The sequence below is a fragment of the Myodes glareolus genome, chromosome 6, assembly GCF_982192425.1.
Source record: "Myodes glareolus chromosome 6, mMyoGla1.1, whole genome shotgun sequence".
Lineage (NCBI taxonomy): Eukaryota > Metazoa > Chordata > Mammalia > Rodentia > Cricetidae > Myodes > Myodes glareolus.
The window spans coordinates 101,805,267-101,828,782 of record NC_142031.1 but is presented as its reverse complement, the minus strand read 5'-3'; the positions used below and the strand labels follow the sequence as shown (position 1 = coordinate 101,828,782).

General features: G+C 50.2%; 1 protein-coding gene across 1 annotated transcript in view; it reads right to left on the bottom strand.

Moving 5' to 3' along the window:
* Window positions 1–12,791: 12,791 nt before the first annotated feature.
* Dtnb (dystrobrevin beta) overlaps window positions 12,792–23,516 on the bottom strand; it is a 201,445-nt gene continuing 190,720 nt past the window's right edge. Inside the window, 4 exon segments of the mRNA XM_085691200.2 lie at window positions 12,792–13,043; window positions 13,046–13,099; window positions 20,450–20,539; window positions 21,299–21,458. Coding sequence (XP_085547326.1) covers window positions 12,925–13,043; window positions 13,046–13,099; window positions 20,450–20,539; window positions 21,299–21,458 — 423 coding nt within the window. The 3' untranslated portion in view covers window positions 12,792–12,924.

The window sequence follows — 23,516 nt, the reverse complement described above, 5'->3', positions numbered from 1 at the left end:
GATAGGAGTTCCCCCTGCTGCTCTTCCCCCAAATGCTTTTCACCTCTTGCCAGCATAGTTGCTTTACTGACCATAGCCTACACAGAAGTCAAATGCTTCCTAAAGATATACTTACTTTGTAGTTTCCTAGGGCCTAGATTATTCCTGGCACATAACAAGTACTCAAAGCTGTTAAGGCAGGGCGTCACAGTAGTACATGTCTGTAATCCCAGTACGCAGGAAGCTGAGGCAGGAGAATTACTTTGAGCAAGTCTGTGGCAAGCTTGGTCTACGCAGTATGTTCCAGGTCAGCCAGAGCTACATAGAACCCTGTCTGAGAGGAGAGGGGAGGAGAAGAAAAATAAGGAGAGAGGGAGGAGAGAGAGAGCGGAAACAGGGTGGGGAAAGGGAAAGAGGAAATAGGAGCAGGAGGGGAGGGGCGGGGGAGAGAGAGGAAGCAAAGAAGGAAGAGGGAGAGAGGGGAGGGAGAGAGAGGAAAGGTAGGAGAAAAGGAGAGGGTGAGAGGGGCAGGGGGAAGAAAAGGAGGTAAGAGGAGAGAGGAGGAGAGATGGAAAGAGAGGGAAGGGAGAGGGAGAGAGAAGGAGGCGGCATATCTGTTCAGGGCTGGGGAGACTTGGTAAGCGCTTGTGGCACAAGACTGATGGCCTGAGTTCAGATCCCCAGAACCTAAAGAAAGAGCCATCATGGCAGCACGTTTATAACATCACCACAGGGTTCAGGGAAGACAGGTAGATCCCAAGAGCTTGCTGGTTAGCTGGTTGAACCGAAAAGGTGAGCGCCAGCTTCAGTGAGAGACTTCTCAGGAAATAAGGTGGAGAACAGACTGGTCCCGAGTGGTGACCTCGGCGCCCCCCCCCCCCCCACATTCACAAAGTATCTGTTCAGTGTTAAATGGATGAGGATGTCCCCACCCTCGTCTGTGCCCAGGGTAGGCAGGGTCCAGCATCCTTGGCGAAGGGTAAACTTCACAGCAGGTCGTCGCCAGACTGGCAAATAACCCTTTGTCCTCTGAGACAAGACCTTGGTTCTTCAGAGACTTGGGGTTAAGAAAAAAAAAACCTATATATTGAGGGAGCTGTTAGGCCCTGAGGAGAGTGTGCATATAGCAAGCGATGGTTGAGTTCTGTGGGACACCTGACCTGGCTCTCCTGGACCAGCGCCAGCCTTTCTCCCCAGACATGGGCTTTCCTGCTGTGTGAAGATGCAGTAAACAGAGGTTTGGCTTGGCACTTGGGGACCCCACCCTCTAGCCTCTGAAGGTAGTCCTCATGTGTCTGTTATGGGGGACATGAACCAGCTCTCCAAGCCTGACTATGCTTGCCAGCTTGGTGACTCTCAGCCATTTGGCACTGGCATGGCTCCCACAGTGCCAGGTGTCCATATGCCACCATTGCAACCTCCTGACTGAGCCAGGAGGGGCCTGGCCAGGGCTCAGTGTCCTTGACTTTTGGAACCATCTGGGTGGTATAAACACTAGCGAATAGGAAGGACTGTATAGTAATCTGCCACATTTCCCAGCACCACTCCAGGTCTTGGGCGTCCAGCACAGCCCTAACCGAATGGTCCAGGTTGGAATTGCTTTCATTGTCTGTGCAGAGGTAAAACACTCTGGAAAGCTTTGGGAATCAAAAGCAGGTGTGTAGCCAGTGTGGCGGCCACCAGCCTGTGATGCCAGTACTTGGGAAGTAGAGGATCAAGAGTTCAAGGTCAGCCTGGACTACATTAGACTGTCTCAAAAGACAAAAACAAAGGACTGGAGGAATGGCTCAGTGGTTAAGAGCACTTCCTGCTTTTGTTGGATTCACGTTTGGTTCCTTGCACCCATGTCGGGGGTTTACAACTGCCTTTAGCTCTAGCTCCAAGAGATGTCATTCCCTCTTCTGGCCTCCACAGATACTGCATGCATGTGGTACATATGTATTGTGATAGATACACACACACACACACACACACACACACACACATAAAATAAAAACAATTATCTTGTTTTAAACAGTAACAGAACAAAAACAAAAGCCAGGTGTGCTAGCATATGCCCGTATTTGTGGCCCTTGCAGGTGGAGGCAGGAGGATCAGGAGTTCGAAGCAGGCCTGGGCGACATGAGACACTGTCTCAAAGAATAAAAACAGAACAAAGCCCAGGAGCTCAGAGTCCATGTTTTCCGCAGACCCCCCGCCCCCCAAGTCAGGGGCCAAAGTGGAGAGGCCAGGGAAGGACCTCCAGGAGCTGGTCCCAGCCAGGCCAGGAGAGGTGCAGTTGCTGTCACTAGTGAAGTCCCCTGTGAGCAAAGGCAGGAGCAGGGCCAGGAGACTAACACAGGGCCTATAGGGTGCCAGGCACAGGAGGAGGGACAGTAAGTTTAGGAGGAAAACCAGGTCTAGTAGCAGATGCAGGTCAGGTATGAGGAGATCCTAGGAGGTCCTTGGATACAGGAGCCACAATCACAAAAGAAAAAAATTGCAGTTTGGGTGACTTGGTGATGGGCCTTTCTGTCACCCACTGTTAAGAGCTACTAGGCAGGGGTCGGTGCTATAGCATCCTTCCGTGATTGTCTCCTTGTGTGGGCAGTGAAGCAAGTTTGCACTGTCTGGGACACTGTTCTGGAAGACAGCTGATGGCAGGTGGATTTAAAAAGTTCTTTGTGTGTGTATGAATATATGATGTACATATATATAGTATAAGAAGTACATATGATACACGTGTGTGCTGGCAGGTGTGTGTGCCTGTTCATGGAGGCCAGAGGATGTCAGGTGTCTTTCTCCACCACTCCCCTTATCCCTTTGACAAGCCTCACTGAATCTGGAGCTAAATTGGCAGCAATCTTTCTGTCTCTGTCCTCCACGGCACTGGGGTTACAGGCCAGTGTAAGGCTACACTCAGCCCTTTTTGTAGGCTCCGTGGTCCAAACTCAGGCTTTCATGCTTATTCAGCAAGGGCTGTGTCCCATGAGCCACCTCTCCAGCTCTGGATCCTTTTTTTTAAAGCAATAAAATAGTATTGTTATTTGTAAACTTTGTCAGACACTAGTATATCATTTCATGAGTGCTAACAGGTAGAAATTTAATCTACTTTTTTATATGTATGTAAGTTATAGACATTATATATATATATGTGTATATATATATATATATATATATATATATATATATATATCTGAAAAAAAAACCCAGCATGCCCTGGGAAGCTTGTTGGGTTCTGGAAGACAATAGAACTCATGGTACAAAACTGCAGGGCCCCAGGGGTCTGCAAGGGTGAGCTGAGAAGAAAGTAGGACACTTGAACTGTCCAGGAGATACAGGCCAGGCTGGCTGGTAACTTCATGACCATGACCTCTTTACCTACACCCCTTCCTTGTTTTTTTGTTTTTTTTTTTTGTCTTGAGATGGTCTCAACACTATAGTCCAGGCTGACCCGAAATTCACTCTGTAGCTCAGACTGGCAGCCAACTGTGTGATCCTTTTGCCTCATCCTTCCTAGTATGGACATTACAAGCTTCTTCAATTCTAAGTCATCTCTTTCATTTATTTATTTGCCTGTCTATTTATTTATTTCTGTTCTGGTGGGGCCACCCCAGTGGATCATTCCAGGCCTGCCATCACCGTAGGGGAGTCTGAGGTCGCAACTTCCAGGAATACCACCCTCTTGACAAAGACCTATGCAAATTTTATACTGAGCGGAATCACATGATCTGCATGTATATTAGGGGTGCGGGACTTTTGCCACTGGAGTTCCCCAGCCTCGGCAATGGCAGCAGAAGGCATGGGGACGGCAGGCGGCACCAGGAGCAGCTGACTGGGGCAGAGTGCTGTCTGACTCAGCAGCAGGCCGCTCTGACTCTGCAGAGGTGACCTCAGGACAAGGGCAGGATGCCTGTGGGTATGGATGTTTCTGGTGCATTGATGTGGTCAGTGGGGTTCTCAGTGGGTGGCCATCTCTGGGCTGCTGCCTGGTGAGGGAGGTTTTCTGTGTCAGAGGGTCTTGAAGGATACAGGATGCTGGTGGAGCACCCTGAGCAGCTGCCCCGGGACTCATGCCAACAAGGTGTTTATGGAGGTGTGTGTGGGGACATCCAAGAGCAGCAGGCTGGTTGCCACGTAGAACTGAAGGGGCAGCAGAGCTACAGAGTGTGATGTTCCTGAAGGAAACTTGGAAGTCTGGGTCTTGTAAAACCCCTTGACAGCTCACCATTAGAAATATGTTGTTTTTGAAAAGACCCTCCTTGGCAGACAGAAATAAACAACTCTGGGCCCCCTCATACTACCTTGTAACGTAGACCCCAGCTACAAAGCAGTATCTTCTTCCTTAGCCTGATGGGAAACCACATGACTTGCCGTGCGGTGTCCAAGCATTCTTCCCAGCAGCAGACGGCAGCAAGACGATACCAAGAGTGCAGACACTAGTACCCTACTTTCTGAAGGTTCACTTGCGCCCTTCCTGGCCTCTGCCACCCACTTCCGTAGGTTATGTATCCTTCCCAGTTGGCACAACCGGTGACCAGGGTAAAGGCTCACGCAGGCGGGGCCCAGCCTTTGCTTTAGGCGGCCTCCAGTGCTGTGCCAGCATCGTCACAGGTGACCCCAAAGCCAGGCTCGGCTGTGTTGCCAGCTCCTGCCCCCTGCTTCAGAGGAGTTGAAACAGAACCCCATCCTTTCTCTCCGAGGGCTGAGCCGCACGCTGCCTCTTGCTGCACATGTGTAGTTTGTAAAGGGAATCTGAGAAGAGATGTATTTATTTGCTTAGTATGTGTTGTGGTTGAGTTGATTTTGTTTTGACACGTTGGTTCAAAATAAGATTGACCCTTTGGAAAATCAACTCGCAAAGCCATTTGCTCTTCAGCTCAAGGGGTTTAATTGAAAGCAGCTGGGGTACGCTGACATCACCACAGGCCTGCATTCTGAAAGGGACCTCAGAGCCTTGCCAGCGAGGGTAGTGGCAGCAAAGCTTCAAAGGCAAGAGCCAGGGAAGCCAAGTTTCCTCCAGGAGGAAATGTTTTACTTCAAAAAATGATTTCTTTGGTTTGTTTGTTTGTTTTTAAATAAAGATGCTAGAAGATCTGAGCAGCATGTAACGGAATGAGGTCCTACGGCTGCACTCTCTCAGATGGTGCCACTGTTTATTTACTCCAAGTTGACTCTTCTTCCCTTGGCATTTTTCTATGTCCTGGTTTGGTCATGAGCAGGTGTCGTTTTGTCTGATTCCCACCCAGTTGCCTCCTTCCCACAGGGCTTGATCATCACTGTAGGGGGCAGTGTACTAGGCCCTGTCCGTTTACCTACTCTTGCAGGGGACTGTAAGCAAGCACAGGGCAGGGGGACCCTCTTCGTTTCGTCAGCTAAGTTCAGACTAATCACCGGACAGGACAATTCTAGGATAAATGTCATCTTTGGGGGACCTGTGACGTGAATGTCAGCCTCTGGTAGTAGGAAAGCCTGGTACTTGCTCTCTGGAAGTCATGGGGCTTTTCATGACGTTAGGGAGGCAAGAACTGAGGGCAGATGCTCACAGCCTCAGGCTGGGTACAGTGTTCTGGAGGAGTGCCTTTGCCACCCGGTCCCCTATCCAGGGTTCTCTCCTGCATCAGGACCAGTTGCCATGATGCACGCTGACAGGAGTTTGGAAGGCACCACTGGCCCTTTAGGGAGCTCCTCCAACCCCTCTGGGTGGCCCTGGCCCATGTGTGGCCTTGGCTTCGGTTTCCTGAGCTGTCAAGTTCTATGATGCTCTGGTTTGCCTCTCACGTGACAGTGGGAACTGCTTAGACTGATTAAATCTGGAGATCCCCTTACAGTCAGGCCCAGTAATCTCTCAGAGGAACCTAAGACCCTAAGACTTTCCCATTCTGCCCTGAGAAACTGGAGTGAGGGACGAGGCCTACACTGACCTACTGGTTCCCCGATGCAGTGACTCCAGAGAGAAAGCACCTGGGTCTGACAGTCTCTACCTCTTCCTGTTTTGGGGGAATGGTATAGGAAAGGAATCAAGGTTCTGCGTATCCATGTCTATTGGGTATCGAGGCACTTTATGGTTTGAACATACCTTGCCTCCTCTGAAATACACATTTAAACTTGGTTCCCTGTGGAACAGCACAGAGAGGCTGTGGACCTTTAAGAGGTGATCCGGATTGCTAAAAGGGATTAATGGGCTCTCTGGGGGGACTGGATTAGTTACTGCAAGAGTTCCTTGTTAGAAAGCAAGGGCTGCCCCTTGTGGTTTGTTAACACATGCCCTCTAGCTATTCCACCAACATATGAAGTAACAGGAGGCCTTGGACAGTTGCCGCCTGATCTTGGACTTTCAGCCTTGAGAGTGGTGAGCTGGACAAGCCACCCTTCATAGTCACCCAGTCTACTAGGACTGTTGTTATGACAGACTAAGAGAAGGCAGTGCCCCCTGGGGCTAGATCTGCCTCTGGAGAGTTTTGAGGTTCACATTGTCACCCTTTGGTCCCCAGACAGCATCCCTATTGGAGTTGCTTCATTGGTCCCTGGGGGATGATGATATTCACAGTGCCTATTGGGACAGTATCAGGACTCAGTCTAAACACTGCCAGCAAGTATACTGAATGGGTGCAGAAAGGCTGTCGTTTCTCCCTTCCCTTCTTGCTGGGGTTAGCATCGCTGGGTCCATATCTAGGAAGAGTGAACACAGTCGTCTGTGGCAGACCCATGTTGAGTTTAAGTGGACTGGAGAGCACTGAAGGGTATGTCTGGGGGTGGCATTAGAAATTGAGACATTATCCACATATTTCCCCCTTGAGACAGAGTTTCTCTGTGTAGCTTTGGATATCCTGAAACTCACAGAGATCTGCCTGCCTCTGCTTCCCGAGTACTGGGATTAAAGGCGTGCGCCCTCACTGCCTGGCAAGACATTTTCCATTTTAAGATTTAAACAGTTAACAATTCTGAGTAGCTAATACTCCACTGTAGCCCTCCCATCCCCCAGCTTTTTATTTTATGCATGCAGGCATTTTGTCTACCTGATGCCAGGGAGGCCAGAAGAAGCCATCAGATTCCCTGGAACTGGAGTTACAAATGGCTGTGAGCCGCGACAAGGGTGATAAGAATCCAGCCCAGATCCTCTGCAAGAGCAGTCAGTGCTCTTAATGGCTGAGTCAGTTCTCTATCCTCATCTCTCTCTTTACGGGGGTGGGCAGAGTCTTACTAAGTGGCCCAGGTTAGTCTTGGATTTACTAGATAGCTCAGGCCAGTCTTGAACTTGCAACCCTTCTACCTCAGTTTCCAGAGTGCTTTATGCACATAGCATAAAGCCGAGCTTTCATTGTGTTTTTTTTTTTTTTAAATCAGGGTCTCTGGTAGCCCAGGCTAGCCTTAAAAGTCACTACGTAGCCAAGGATGACATTAGACTTCTGACCCTCTTGCCTCTATTTCCCCAGTTTTGTGATTACAGGTGTGCACCATCATGCCCAGTCTATGCTTTCTTGCATGCTAGGTAAACACTGTACCAACTGGGCTAATGATACCAGCTTTCATCAAGGCTCCTGCTAAGTATTTCTTCCCCTAAGCCCTTCCCTGCTCCTTCAACTAAACTTGAGACTTCTATCTTTCTTGAAACTTTGCCCACATTTTGCCGCAGCAGCTGTCTAGTTCACAGGCCATCAGTCAAGCACACAGATGGGGCCTGTTCTTCCTGTGTGATCTCAGGCAAGACACTTGACCTTTCTGAGCCCTGCTGCTTTGCAGAAGGATAAACCTAACATGGCAGCTCTGTGAGCAAATGGATTGCATACGTAAACACACCTGCACACGGCAGGCACCAAGTGTACACTGTTCCTCTTTCCTCGGAGAAAAGCCCCTGGAAGACTCCCACCTGCTCGGGTCAGTGAGTGACACCCATCAGCCCAACCAACACACATTCCTCTTCCAGAGTCGCCATGAAGAACTGATTCGTGTTTTTCGTTATTGCTTTGGATAAGGCTGTACAGAACCTCGCCTGGCAGTGAGTTCACTCCAATCCCCATCTCTGTTACACTGCTGGGAATGCATGTGTGAGCCACTACACCTGAACTCGCTTTCCCCGCCCAGATGGCTTTAATTTAGGCACTGGGGGTTGAACCTGTGGCCTGGCATATTCTAGGCAAGCACAGGACAAGTGAACTAGACCCATCTCTTTATAAACGTCTCAGCAGTTCTACGGTCTGATCCAGCTGGCCTTGTCTGTGCTCTCGGGGCAGAGGACCTAGCTTGGACGGAGCTCTGAAAGTGGAGTTCCTATGCAGGGTGTGCCTGGGTGTGACAAGTGGAAGGCCTTTTCTTAGGGGAGCTGTGTGTGCACAGCACAGCCCAGGTGACCTTGTCATAGAGCTGTCTCATCTCAACAGAACAGGAGAGGATTAAGACCCAAGTCATAAAGTGGGGGGCAGGAAAAGTCCAGCAAGCACCAGGTGGGGCCCTGGGCTGCTCAGGGTAGGGGCCTCAGCAAATAGAATGTTAAACCAGCGCCCCTCCTCACTATGTTAGCGTTAAACCCCACAGTGTGCAAAGTTTGGCCCGAGGCCTCTGGATGACCCCAATCTAATTCCCACTCTCTCAGGGGCACAAAGATAAGCGGCCCCCTTGAAGCAAGCAGCCCCCAGGAAGCCCTGTGTAGGAGCTAGGCTGGGAAAGATGCAGGGTGTGAAGGGGTGGGAGCGGTAGATAAGAGTTTCTGGGCCAGAGAAGACAGCACCTGTGCTTGGCAACCTACTGAAGGGACTAGGTCTCCAATGCAAGTTAGGGCATGGTGATCAGGGCAAAACCCAGACCTAACGAGCTGCTTCTGGACAAAGGAAGCCATCACCTGAGCCTAGGTACAGGAAGAGTGAGGTTGCCCCTAGGCCACCTGTGCACCCTCCAGAACAGGGAGCACTGTTCTCCATCCGCAGCTGCATGCTTCCTTCCCTTCTACCTGCTGTTCCTTGGGCCTCTGTCCCCTCTTAGGAGCAGGGGTCTAGGTTTCCATGGTAGGCTGGGGTGGGGGCGGTAAAGGATGAATGCTTAGGCAATGATAGCAGGACCCACCACAACTGGCAGCCAAGAGGAAAGGAAGGGCAGAAAGTGGAGGATCCCATCAGATTTTATGGCCATTATCTGTGCCTGGCTCATTCATATCTCTGGGCCCAGAACTGTTCCTGTTACCTGTGGCTTGTTACTCACTGTTTGACTTCGTTCACAGTAGCCCAAGGTGTATCACTCCTTCCAGGCACCCAAACACCAATGAGTCGCAGAGAGGTAACACTAGAAAGGCAGTGGCCAAAGAGGGGGGTTCTCTCCTAGACACAGCTCCAGAGACTGCGTGGTAGTAGGAAGTCTCATTGTCCCCAGTGCAAACTGGGAGAAGGGCCTGTTCTCAGGAGGTGACAGTGGGAAACAAAGGACTGAGTCCTATGGGATTCTTGGGCTGGGGGGGTTTTGAACTACAGTGAGGCCTCTTATTGGCTTCAGACACAGGACACAAACTGATTCTTTACTGACCTTGCTCATCGGGGTTTGGTGCCTGGTATGCGATGACACATTTTTCACCAGTGACTGATGATGTCTTTGGGCCTATGTGATAAGCCTGGTGTCTACAGGTGGCCTTTAGGCCCAGTGAGGGAGATGCCCCACCAGTTACAAGTCAGGGGCTGAATCTAAAGTTCTGCTTCTCACAGGGAAACCATTGCACCAAACAGAAGATCGGGGCTATAGGCACCCATGATACTTATGGATTTGGATGGGATATATCAGCCTACTCTCACTTTCACAACACTATTGATCCAACTGATAGTGTGGCCATGGTTATAAGCTATCATTGGGACAGGGTTCTGTTACCTGGTTAAGGACTCTCACTGAGCTAGGGTTAGGTGGTGACTGATTATGTTTAATTAAGCCATTTCTCCAGGCCCTCTGTTTATTGATTAAAAAACAAGAGAGAAAATCAGTTTACCAGGCTGAAGAGATGGCTCTGCAGTTAAGAATATGGCTGCTCTTGCAAAGAAGCTGTATTTGGTGTCTTATCCACAAAGGGTGGTTCACAACCACCTGTAATGCTAGCACCCCCTTCTGGCCTCTGTGAGCAGCTACACTCAAGTGTATGTACACAGACTCATACACAGACACACATAACTAAAAATAAATCTGAGAGAGAGAGAGAGAGAGAGAGAGAGAGAGAGAGAGAGAGAAATGCAGTATAGGCGTCACTGGTTCCAGCACACAGTACCCTCTTCCAGTCCCCAGGCAAGAAATGGGATTTCTGAAGTTCCCCCTCACACATCTTCCTCTACAACAGACAACAGACTCTGGCCCTTTTCTGCCTGACTAAAAATGTATTTCCCTGCATGGGTGCAATTGGTTTGCTTCTCATAAAAGCTCAGGGTGGGTGCTGGCAGTATAACCTCCAGGTCGAGGAGCACCACCATCACCTGGGACTCCACAGAACTGCAAAGCTCTTGCTCCAGCCCCGAGCAACTGGCTTAGAAACTGGCGCCATCAACAAGGCTTCTAGCAGACCCAGATGCTGCTCAGTTGGAGAACTACTAGGGTAGAGGATGGCCTAAGAACCTTGGCTGGGGGTTCTCTATTCCTGAGAGCCTGTGAGGGTGTGAGTCGTTTGCCACTGCAGAGGTCTTCCAGAGACAGGTAAGCCACCCACCTCCCACACTCCGGCTGTAACCAAACACCTGACCCCTGCTGAAGAGTGCATCAGCTGTGGTCAGGCTTGGAGCCCATCAACCAGCTCCTCGTGAGCCCTTCTCTTCCAGACACAGCAGCAGGGATTCAGATGACTCGGCATTGCCATGGCAACTGCTCCTCTCTAAAGCTGGTGGGCACCTGCAGCAGGCAGTGCAGGGAAGGAGGCTACCAGTAGATAAGGAACAGCAGGTGAGAACAGAAGTTCAGGACAGCTGTGGTCATGCACCAGAGCTAGAAGGGCGGTTGCTTCCTCAAGACCCGGGACGGCTAGATTGGTGACACAGGCTGGTGGCACACATCTGGAATCTCACCATTCAAGATGTAGAGGTGGGAAGATTACAAGTTCCAGGTCAGTTAGAGTCTCAATCTTATCCTCAACATACACAAAAGAAGGCCCAGGGAGCATCTGGGTCTCCCATGCCACCTAAAGCAGCAATCCAGGCCAGCGTACTGCAGAGCGGCCTGACTCCCCAGGCTAGAGCATCTGCCTAAATTAAATTAAGTGGCTATGGAAAATTAACAAGGAAGTTCCCACCATAGAATGGTTTCCTATGTTCCAGGTTAGAGAGACAAGGACATAGTATAGAATTCTGTCTGAAAGCAGATACCAAGAAATCAGGGGCCTTAGCTAATAATGGGTTCCTAGCTCTAAAAGAAATCAAGAATTGGTATAACAAAGGTAGAGATCATGTCCCAGATGCTGGTATCAGAGGCACGAATGCAGCCCCGTTCTTGGCCCTCGACCCTTGCCTTGCCCAGGAGTGGCCAGCTTCTCCTGTAGGGAGGTGAGCATCACTCCTCCCAGACCAGCAGAGAGAAGTTTGGTTCTGCAGCCCTGGTACTTTGCATTGATCCTGTCTCTTGCTGCCTTGGGGGAAACATGAAGTTCGTGTGGAGTCAGGAGGTGGGAGTCTGTCCTGTCCCCAGGCACAGAGTGTGAAGAATGAGGCTGGGGAAAGTACAGGCACCCCATGGTGTTGTCTGGGAGGCTGTCACTCCCTTGGTCAATTTCATCATTGGGGTGTGCAGTGTGTCCCCAGAACTTTCTACACAGGGATTTTCATCTTTGCCCCCCGGCATTTCATAAGCCCGGATCCCCTTTCCCTGAGTGTGGCAGCCTCTCTGTGCTATTATCTGTGCTCAAGCCCCTGCTGGCCCTCCAGGTCCTTAGCTCTGCCTACTAATCAACCATATGTGTGTCAGGGAGCCAAGTGTTTTTGTAACAGCCGAGCAGAAGCCAGCTCCCAACTCCTATTTTTCCTTTTGCCCTCACAGTGGCAGTAACCCATGGTGCACCTGCCTGTCACACATAGTATGTAAGGACACAGAGGACCTTGACTCAGCAAGTTCGTATCCCTTCTCCCACTTCAGCCTTGAGTTACCCCTGCTAGAAAGGGGGGTCAGGCAGAGAGACAGACGGGGACGGAATGCAACAGCATCCACCCTTTGTTCTCCCAACTGCTTCTTGAGGAGATTCTCATGGGACTCCATCCATGTGTGGACACAGGTTCAGGCCATGGCTCTGCGTGCACATCAAAATTTGGGGAGGGGTCTATAGAGGTGGGGAGGGGATGAAGCAATGCCAGCTGTGGGCCTTCTCACTTCATTCCAGTCACTGCCCTTTATAAATATTTATAGTAGCTCTTCTACTAAAAATAACATCCTGGAGCTCAAGAAGCAGAAAAAAAAAATCCTATGTGAATTGAACTTAGTGATCACATGTGCCACAGGACCCCAGGGGAGAGAATGTGTGAGCAGCATCTGGGCAGTGCGCCCCCTGGCTGCCAGCCCCAGCTTGGCACTTACACACTGCTGCCTCCCTGTTGACTGGGCCACAAAGTTCTCAGCCTTCCTCCTGGCTGTAGAGCAATAGTACTGCACAGCACTGTGCAGGTGGAAGTTCAGAGAGGAAGGGGGTGGGGGAAGGACACTATTTTTAGCACTGAAGCCAGAGTGTGAATGTCTGTAGAACAAGCAAGGCCTGCAGCTTTCTTTGCATAGGAGACCTGTTGGTTTTTGAAGGTCAGAGGTAGGTAAGAAACTTGTGTGCCCACACCAGGGAGCATACCCTGTGCGGGCCAGATGCCAGGAGGAACCCCATTAGGCCAGGAACACACACGGGCTCAGGCTCGGTGCTTTTTCTTTTCTTTTCCACCTCCTGGTAAATTCCTGATGCAGAGATGACACCATGCCCTGAGGGAGGAATGCAGATGCTAGTGCATGCAGGGCTCACAAGGAGGCCCACCAGCCGGGGCCTCAGGCAGTCCCTCCCCACTTCCCATAGGCTTGGCTCCTCTCTCTGGTGGTGGAGTGAGTCTGGCAGCCTGCAAGCCTGGTCCAGGTGTGCAGCAGAAAGACGGAGAGGAATGTGCCTCTGGGGGAAGACCTTCCCTTGTCTTGTCGGTGCCAGCTTGCTCCTCGGCCTTTGTGCCTATACAAGACAGACTGTTAGTCACAAGCACACTGGGGGCTCAGGGCAAAGCTACCAACAGCTGTGAAGCGGCAGATCTGCAGGGAGAGTGGAGGTTGGGGCTCTCAGTTCTTCTCTTTTTGGTGGACAGGGTTGGGTAGGGTGAGGATGCGTGTCTTCTGAGGTCACTGCTTATGTCACAGGGGTAGGAAGGGCTCCCATTGAATAAAAAAACTGGGTGACAATGGCGGATTTGGAAGGGGAGGAAGTGTGGTAGAGGAGATGGGCAGAGAATGCAGAGGAAAGGGAGGAAGCCTTCGGCCTCAGAGAGCGGGCCACTGTACGCGGGACTTTTCATCTAACTCTACTGCGGCTTCTCATAACTCCTGGCGTTGGTCAGGAGGTGAGGCAGCAACACCATGTGATCCCAGTCTTGGCACCCAGTCCTCGAGTGTGGGCTTTGGCTCCTTCATGTGAACCGATGGAGCTGACTGGACAGTGCTCACATATCCTCTGAGTCAGTTCCTGACCTCACCAGCAGTGTGTGGCAGTCTGGGCTTGCCACAGGAAGGGCCTGATCTGCATACACTGCAGTATGCTGGTGTTGCCCACCTGCAGCCAGCTTTGCAGACCAAGTGTGCAGTTGACCTTGCAAGAAGGGTGGGGCCCAGTTCAGCCCTGGAGGTGGCTCTAAGATGACATTCTTAGAAGGTTATCTGAGACAGTTCCTTTTTTGGCTGGTGATGCCATGGCCCTGGGTTTTCTACCCTGAAGATTTGCAACTGAAAAAGATGCTCAATTCTTAAAAATAAGAAGTGGAGACCAGGGGTGGTGGCACACCCCTTCAGTCCCAGCACTTGGGAAGCAGGAACAGTCAAGCCTACACAATGAGACAGTCTTGGAGCACCAATAAACAAACAAAAAAGAAAAGAAAGCAAATTCAGAAGTTGCATCAAAACTACAGATAAAAAAAAATGTGACAGGTTCATTCCTTTCATTCCTTAAGACCAGAAGAGTGTCTGTCTGTCCTTTGACTCACGGCTCTCTGCAGTTCATGTGACTGGGTAGGGACCACACAAGCAGGCAGTGTTGAGTGAAAGGGTCCCAGGGGAATTCTGGCTGTGGGGAGACAGTGGCTACAGAGGACAGGACTACAGAAGCAGAGGAAGCCCAGGAGGGTGGCTACTCTCAACTGCTACTCTGCCACCTGCTTCAGTCAGTGCTATTGGTGACACCAGGCCACAGACACACAATTTAAGTTAAGCCACTGCCTGGAAACCTAGTAAACAGGTCCAGTGGAGACAGCTGTGCGGGAGCAGAGGAAAAGGCAGAATTGGCTCTTTCGAGAAAATCCTAACTGTAAGGCTTGCTCTGGCTTGGGACCTGAGACGGAAGAAGGAAAAGAGGAAGATGAGGGCTCACTACTCACCTGGGCATCCTGTGTCCGGGCTGCTCCTTGGCTAACCTGTGGCAGCATAGGCAGAAAAAATACTGAGGTTACACTCCGGCTCTTCTCAGGCCCCTGGACTTCTCTAAGGGGGCTTCCCTGACCCACCCGGCCCAGGGGCTAGCCTTAAATCTCCCTTTCTGTTGAGCTTTCCTGCAAGGGATAATGAGGTAGGGGCAGTTACTCACAACCCACTACTGACATGGGAATGTTATGAAGGAAAATCAAACCAACTCTAAGAAGAGGCTATGAGGGGCGGGGGAGGGGGAGAGACCAGAGCCTGCACTCTACAAAGTGGAAACAGTTTTGACTGGAACATTGTTTCTCTATGTTCTTGAACAACTTTGCTAGCCAGCTCCTCCTTGGACATTCTGAGCCCACGTGTGTCCTCAGAGAGGGTTACTGCTGTCTAGATATGCATCCGTGCTTCAGTGTATAAACTAGATCCCTAGGGGACATTCTGAAGGACACAGGAGCTCCGGAGTGGCTCAGATGAATGTGGGGTACTGGGGCAAAAAAGGAGGCGGCAGTCTAGGCCTCATCGTGTGGTCTTGTTTTACACGCAGGATAAAGGGGTGCTCAGAGGGAAGGGTACCACAGAGTAGCAGCATCCTTCTCTGGGATTCAGACAGCCAGGTTATGGCAGAGGTGAGAGCTAGGAGTGACTATGGCTGGGAAGCCTGCTTTGGTCAGAGTTCTTCAAAAGAGGCCATGTGCTGTTCATGTGTGCTGAAGACACCATGTGTGCTGAGCTGGGAGCTGACAGAGCTGTGTTTCTCAAGTGAGCCTGACTTCACCCCAAGGAAGAGAAATCTTCCTCTGTAAAATTGATAGTTATTGATTCTGAATGTCTCCACATTTCGGTATCTGGAAGGACTCATACAACGTTTAGAGGCAAGCAAAAACAAAACTTTCCTCATCTTGCACCCCGACTCTTTACCCCTTGCTCTTAGAGACGGCACCTGAGAGTCATAGACACTCAGGCATTCTCACAGTCTCCATACAGACATACAGACCCCGGGATGTGCACCTAGAGGGATCAAGAGATACTAAGAGCTAAGAGCAAGCATCCAGTCAGTCAGAAAGGTGGTCAGCCAGTGACAGAGAGGGTCCTGAGGTTGGGCTAACAGAAACCACTCCAGTTCCTACGGGGGTGGAGTCCACGGCTAAGGCAAGAGTGGAGCAGCAAAGCCGGGCTCTAGGCTTGCTTTGGGGGGCGGAGGGAAGCTGAGGAGCGACCTGGAGGCCCTCCTGGAGCAGTGTGCCACGGGAAGGGAGGGCCAAGGCGGCAGCTGCTACACCTTTAGTCAAAACATTTCCACAGCAATGCTGGAGTTTGATTGGGGTACAGACATGTGTTTGGGGTGGGCGGGTGTTTACATGAGAGGCACATCTTGGTTTCTCTTGCCTCATGGCCTTCTTATCTGGACCTGGACCTCCGAATGGCTGTTTCTCCTCTGACAGCCTGAGGTGTGTGGCCAGGACAGCAATTCCCACAAACTCATGCCCAGTGGCCTATTTCTCCCAGGCCTCACTTTGGCTTCTAATGGTTTCTGTACTTACACAATGTTTTCTCCCGTCTCCTAGGCAATGTCAGTGCCCTTGCTGACAAACTCCTTGCCCCTGAGCCTGCAAACGCTCTCTCTTATCCGTACCATCCCAGGGGCTAAATGGCACCACAGAGCCACTGTCCTGAGAGGGTTCCCACCTGTCCCCCCTTGACTGCCTTACACCTTGCACTGGGGCTTCCCCACTTTGCTTGGTCTAATTGTTCTGCTTGGACTAAAGCACTGGCTTGGAGTTGGAAACTCCTGGAGTGAGTCCAGGTCCTGCCATTTATTAACCTGCCCAGTTAATGAGCCTCGAGAGCCTTGTCTAGAATTCTTCCCCCCTGGGGCTGTGTGACAGACCTACCTACAGGTCTAGCAGGTAGCCAGGAGGCAGCATGGGTCTCTCTCCTCACTTCCTGAGGTTAATAGACCACTCCTCCTCACATAACACTATCATGTTGCCCTGATCCTTTCCTTAGGTTCATGCACTGTCATTACTAGATGGCAGGCACTGTTCCTGAATAGTGGAACTACTGGGAATACATCACCAACAACAAAGGCCAAAATCTCTGCCTTAGGGAGTTTACGTTCTGGAGGAATCCAGGAACAACATATTAACATATGATAGAGAGAACTGGAGACTCTCAAATGCCTCAAGAGGATTTTGTTATCTGCTTAATAAATAAAACTGAAAGATGATAAGAGGGGCTGGAGAGATGGCTCAGTGGTTAAGAGCGCTGCTTGCTCTTCCAAAGGTCCTGAGTTCAATTCCCAGCAACCACATGGTGGCTCACAACCATCTGTAATGAGATCTGGTGCCCTCTTCTGGCCTGCAGGCATACATGCAGAATACTAAGAATACTGTATACATAATTAATAAATAAATCTTTAAAAAAAAAAGAAAGATGATAAGAACATAAAGCTTGGTACATTGAGAAACTGTCTCAAAAAAAAACCCAAAAAACCAAAAAAAAAAAGATGTTTGGGGTCAGAAAGCCCACTTCAAGCCCACTTATTCCCACCCAGAGGCTGTATGAACAGACTCCCCAAGAATATATTTTCCTATTACTAAAATGGGGGTATTATTATTTGCATATTTTAATGTAAAGGATCACATGAGATTTTACATGAAATCATTTAGCACAGATCTCTTCCCACATAACAAGTACACAAATAGTTTCTACACATAGAGTCTAAGGAGGCATTATTGTCCTTTACCAACATCTTTCTTTCTCGCTTTATTCTTCCAGGAAGCCATCTATTCCAACCTACAAGTCTTTTCCTTTTCAGAATAGTACTATTTGCTATACATTTAATGGTTTGGTGTGTTTTGTTTTGTGACAAGGTTTCTCTGGGTAGCTCTGGTTCTCCTGGAACTTGCTCCATAGACCAGGCTGGCCTCAAAATCATAGATCTGCCTGCTTCTGCCTCCTGCGTGCTGGGATTAAAGGTGAGTGCCAACACACCCAGCTTTAATGGTGTTTCCTTTTGACACAAGGCTTCATGTAACCCACACTGGCCTCACACCCACTCTGCAGCAGAGAATGAGCCTGAATTTCAGATGCTCCTGCCTCCACCTGCCAAGCACTGGGATTCTGGGGCATGCCACTGCTCCTGTGGTGTATGTGGTGTGCCGGGCGAGCAACCCCCAGCCGACATTTAATACTTTCTGATCCACCTCTTCTGCTGCTGTCTTCTCCCACACTTCCTCTGCATGCCTCAGTTGTGCTTCTCCAACGAGACCATCAACCCTGTGAAGAAGGGCGAGGTTCTGTGACTTGTTTGCATCCCAGAGTGTGAGTATCGCCCGGTGTTACCACCTGTGGGCACACCAGGCTGGAGGCAGAACAGGCAAGAGGAACTGTGGGGGCTGCAGACTCGGGGAGGCGGGAACAAAGGTAAAGGAAATTAGCATCCATTGTTCTGGAGCTTGGGCTCCCATTCAGACCAGGGGTCCTGTCTTTCTCATCCTGAACCTCCTCTTCTTTCTCTGTACCTTCCTCTACCATGGAAACAACGACTGTTTGGTCTAGTACTAGTGTGGGAGGCTGGGGGCCCGAGGCAGAGACCTAATGCAGCAAGCAGCCTCCAGGGTGTATACATGTCCCCTGACCATGCCCACCAGCTCCACACCCTGGCACTGTTTGATTGGAACCCTGCACATCCATGAAGCAGAGGGCATGATGTTAACGGCTGTTGTATCTGATGCATGTTAAAGGGATTGGGTAGAATCTCCTAGAAAAGGAGAAAACTTGGGAGTTACCACATTATCTACCACTAAACACTCTAAAGGAGGCCTAGAGAGGAAGTCTGGACTTAGGGCGGCTTTAGGCGGGAAACAACCCATGATAGAAAGGAAGATTTCAGTTCCCTAATAAGGAAGAAATCTCCAGTGATTAGACCTGGCTATAAATGAGCTCCCTGGAAATATTCAAACTGGAGGCTTTTAAATTGACAGCAAGCTCAATGAAATATCTTTAAGACCCTTTTGAACTCTAGGAGTCCATTACTTGAAAGTATTTTTGGAAGATGGTGAAGACAAACTACAGATGTGTGTCCTATGCAGGCTGTAGGAAGTGTATGAAAAGCCGACCTGGATACCCACTCCCAGCCTAATAAAGGCCCCTGAAGCCACTTCAAGGGAGTCACCATGCGTCTCCCACCAACTGAGGAACAGGGTTTATCTCTGTATTTAACAAGGGTGCTGGGTCATGTGTGCATTTGTCTGTGTCAGATATAGGCGTCTGTACTTGGGAAAAGGAACCACAGAGACTACAGACTGCCCTGTAGTCTGTCCTGGGTCAGCTCAGAGCCCTGGCTCCATGTTTCTCTACACCCAAGCTCTAGATCTAGCTTTGCCTCTGCATGTTGCGTGATTGCAAGCAAGTTATTTTTCTAAAAGATCCCACATTTCTAAAACAAGGAGGTTCCACAACAGGATCACTAATATACCTAATACACCTTCTAAATGACACAATTTTATTAAAATCAGCTTTTCATATTGACTGATGTTCTTGCCCCTTTCCCCCACCATATGGCCTAGGTGGGCTTTGAATTCATAAGCCTCTCAAGTATTGGGGATGGCAGGCATGCACTGCCATGCCTGATCAGTTCCTGTCAATCAAGTTACATTCCCATTCTTGAGTACTGAGCTTGTGAGTGGCTCATTTTGCATAAACTCTAACTATACTTTCTCCGCATGTCCTAAAAATCCCTAAGAAATTTTCTCTGAAACACCAAGTGAAACCTATCAGGGAGCTATATTCGAGAAAGGGCTTCCTAATCAGCTGTGAGGTCATCCTGAGGTCACCCATCCCCAGCTCTGTGCAGGTACAGAAGGCTGGGCTTCAGTGTGGGCATGAGAAACAGGATGAGAGAGGGTGAGGGCATCATATTGCCTGAGGCAGAATGGGTGACGGACCTGAGCTGGGAAAGCCAATCAGGCCACAGGTGTAATCTCTTCTGAAGGAAAACAGAAGGACTTGAGGGCTGAGGTGTGGAAAAAATGACAGCCCAAAAGGAGATGCTTTCTCCTGCTGAAAACACCCTGGGCGTGCCTTCCACAGGACTGTCTGAATGTCCCCTGGAAACACTGCTCTGGGTTTCTGCTTGACAGCCCTGCTAGAGGCCACTGCAGAGTTCTTACAAGCACTGCCTTGGGTAAGAAAGGACAGAGACGGGCCTTCAGTGTGAGTGCTGCAGCACTGGGGACCTGCAGCTCTCGGGGGAACGCCAAGGCTACAAAGTAACTCCTAAGCACCGAGTGGTTATATCCCTGATGGAGCTATGGGCTACTCGTGGTTTTGTGGGACAACGCAGTGAGGCAGAGGACCCTGGGAAGCCACTGCACTGGCTGAGTCATGGAGAGGAGAGAGAAGTCAAATAGAACCAAAGGTGAAGAACGGAGGGAGCTGCAGCTGGGATCTTCAGGTGAGATCAGAGCCTGGTCACAGACAAAAGGAGAAGACAGGGTTTCTAAACAGAATCAAACAGCAGGAAGCCAGAGGGCGGCTGGAATAGAGACAGGTGGCTTGTGCTGACTGCTGCCACATCCAGGATAGCTTCAGAATGAGGCGGCGGCCCCTAGGGAAAGAGACCCTGTGGACAAAGTGTAGGTGGAGACAGAGAGTGAGGCGGGGAGCTGGCTGCACTGAGGAGCAGATTTGCCTTCAAGCTGGAATTGTGTCTGCTCCTTCAGACTGTTCTTAATATAAACTGTGATCACGTGTGGGAGGGAGGCACTGGGTGAAGATCCTGTGTGCTCCTAGAAGGGAAAACGGAGTGGCAGGAAGGGCTGTGTGCCCGGTGGTAGGAGAGGGCAGGGAGATGTGGGCGCAGGGGAGGTGGAGACTGGTGGGGAGCGCTGGGTTTCACCTGAATGAAGCTCCTTCACCAGGGACGACATGGTGTTGGTGATCGAGTCAGCAGCCACCAGCAGGTCATTGCGGAGGTTTCTCCTTGTACCTGAGGAGTCAGAGCAGATGGCAGTGCAGATGGTGAGCATGGAAGAGGGAGCTGAGAGACGCCCCAGGCAGTGTGGGCCTGGAACCCGGGCGCAGAGGTGATTAGGGAAGGTGGGACTGCCACAGGTCTGCACGCTCCTGGACATCCGCTCCGTCTTCTCCACCGGGGATCAGGGACCCAGCAAGTCCATGCTTCAAAGGCACCACAGTAGAGTTCTGGCTTAGTGTTGCCCCAGAAAGTTCCTCAGTCTCAGGGTGAGGGACTAAGTTCTCTAACACCACTGCCTCCCATTTCCTTGTCCGCATTCCCTCCCCTCCAGACTCCCTTGCTCATTATTTAAGATTGTAGGTCCCTGGTTCCTCGGTCGGCCGCATGGCAAATGCATGCCTACTGATCTTTGGCATGCTTAGGTCCTATGGAAATCACCACTTTTCCTGTTCTTACTTATTCTAAGGACCTTAGGGGACAAATGTGTGAGGAGCAAAGTCCAAAGGGCAAGGCATTTCCTTCAGGCTAGAACTCAGAACCCAGAAGGCCAGTTGTCTTCACACGTGTGCCTGCAGACCTCCCATGGAAGACCAGCCTATCATGGAGAAGGACCCAGCACATAACTTATTTATACTGCAAATCTGATTACTAAGGCCACGCTATCTGATCTTCCAAAGTCAAGAGCACAAAAGGAAAACTGGAAGAATTCTGGCAGGGACCCGGTATGTGACTTAGCCCCGCAGCTCTCCACAGACTTGCCTGGAAACTCACCTTGTGCAAAGGCCTCCTGGACGTCTCCTCCAACTCCACTCAGTGAATCCTGTGGGCCATGGGTAGGGGTGGAGCCGGCGGACGTGGAACGCACGGGCATGGGCATAGGGCGGCCACCTCCATGAGTGGGTGATGTGTGAGGTGACCCTGTGGCTTGAGCCTGGGAGGATGGGAGAGAAAACATGTCATTTTGGGTGTCCAATCTCTCTAACAAAAGAGGAAAGCACTTCCCAGCCAGGACCATGCTTTTTGTTTTTTGTTTTTTTTTGTTTTTTGTTTTTTGTTTTTTTGTTTTTTGTTTTTTTTTTTTTTTTAAAAAAAGAGGGCCAGGACTCAGAAAAGGAAGAGAAAGAAGAGGGAAGAGGGCAGTGCGGGAGTAAGAGCGTTTTAAGAACAGGCTGAGACCTCACACTTAGGAGGCAGGAGGATGACTGGGAACTCAAAGGGCTGGGTTACACAGAAAATTCAAAACTACAGGGTGAAAATCAAAACCAAAAGAGGCTGAGAGACGTTGGAAGCATGTGGCAAAAAGAAAGGCTGCATCCAGGAGGATCCAAGAAGGAAAAAAATTAACAAAAAACCCCACAAAGATCCTCGTGTTTGCATGTCAACATTCTGTACCCATCCTCATCTGATCCCACAAGATCCTGTGGGTAGAAACTGCCCATCTTTTAATCTAGCTTTTATAGATGAAAATCAAGATCACGTGTGAGGCTTCTCGAGCGTGTGTGGGAGGAAGCACAGCTTGCCAGGGGCCGTGGCAGAAGAACCCTTCCGCCCCACGGCTGTACAGCAGCCTTCCTTCTTTCACTTGAGATCCCACCCCAGGAGGCTCAGCCCGGAGGCAGGCCTGCACAGGGAGGTCTGTTTGGGTAGCCAAGGACCAGGAGAGAGCGGCCACATGCTCATTAGAGGGGGACCTTCCTCAGGAAAGCCTGGTATAGTTCTGGACTTTCCCCCCAAGCAGATCATTTATTTCTCTCCCCCTCTCTATCTCTTGACAGGGTCTCTTCCATTTAGCTCTGGTTATCTTGGAACTATGAAGCCCAGGCTGGCTTAAAACTCACAGAGATCTGCCTGCCTCTGCCTCCCGAGTTCTGGGATTAAAGTGGTGCGCCACCACTGCCCAGCTATTCATTACTCTTAAAGGCTTATTTTTGACTGGACTCAGACTTGGAAGTAAAAGCTCTCGGTGAGGACAGCCTATAGCTCTTGGCAATCTGTTGCTGGTATTTCTCTTTGGCCTCTTTCATTCTCTTGGTCAAAAGCTTAACATGTTCGGGAGCCTCCTTATTTTGCTGAATATATTGTTTCTTCAGAGCGTTTGTGCTGCAGGATACATGGAGTAACAAGGCACTGAATCTTAGGTGCACTGGTCCTGGGCTTCTTCCCTCCTTTGTTTAAGGGCTTTCTGACAACATTGGCGGACATCATCTCTCTTTAAGTTTTCAGATTCTGCTAGCTCTTTTGGGTCCCAACCACCGAGGCACAGTAGTGTCTGTCAATCCAGGAATATCCTTCTCTCTTAAAAATAACCAAGTTGGGAACGCTCCAAACGGAGGTGCGCTTTCCCTCTCCAGTTCTCCTGGGTCTGGAACAAGAACGCCACTCACTCCGCCGTGGGAAAACCTTATTTGTTGTTCACCCAGGGCATCAGCAGCTACTTCTGCAGCCATGCACTTCTTGCAGAAACATCCAAGTTTGTGTTCACTGTCCACTTCACTGTTTCTGACGGCCAGCAGCTGGGAAAAGAGATGCTCACTTTCATCTTGATAGGGCTGACCCCCTAAGAGGTAGCTTGGAGCAATGGGGTATAACAGTTAAACTACCCCAGAGGGGGTCAGGTCGGTGGATTTTGTGGGAGCAAAACTGGGAAAATAGAAGTGACAGTGAACACAAGTTCCTGTGAATTCCCCCGGGGATCTAGACCAGAAACGCCGCACAGACAGAATATACCCCAGACCGAGCAGCCTGGAGGGACGCACAGTGCCTGCCCTCCTGTGCAGCTGTGTGGGTGCTGAATGGACTATTTTGTTTTCTATTGCTCCTATTTTCTAGGTTTGTTTTCTGAGATATGGCCTCAGCTTGAAGATCCTCCTGCTGTGGCTCCATGCTGGGATTTCAGGAGCATGTCACTCTGCCCTGTTCTCTGTGATTCTTCCTGAACCTTTGTGTATGGGTGTCTCACGTACCCTAGGCTGGCCTTGAACTTGCTATC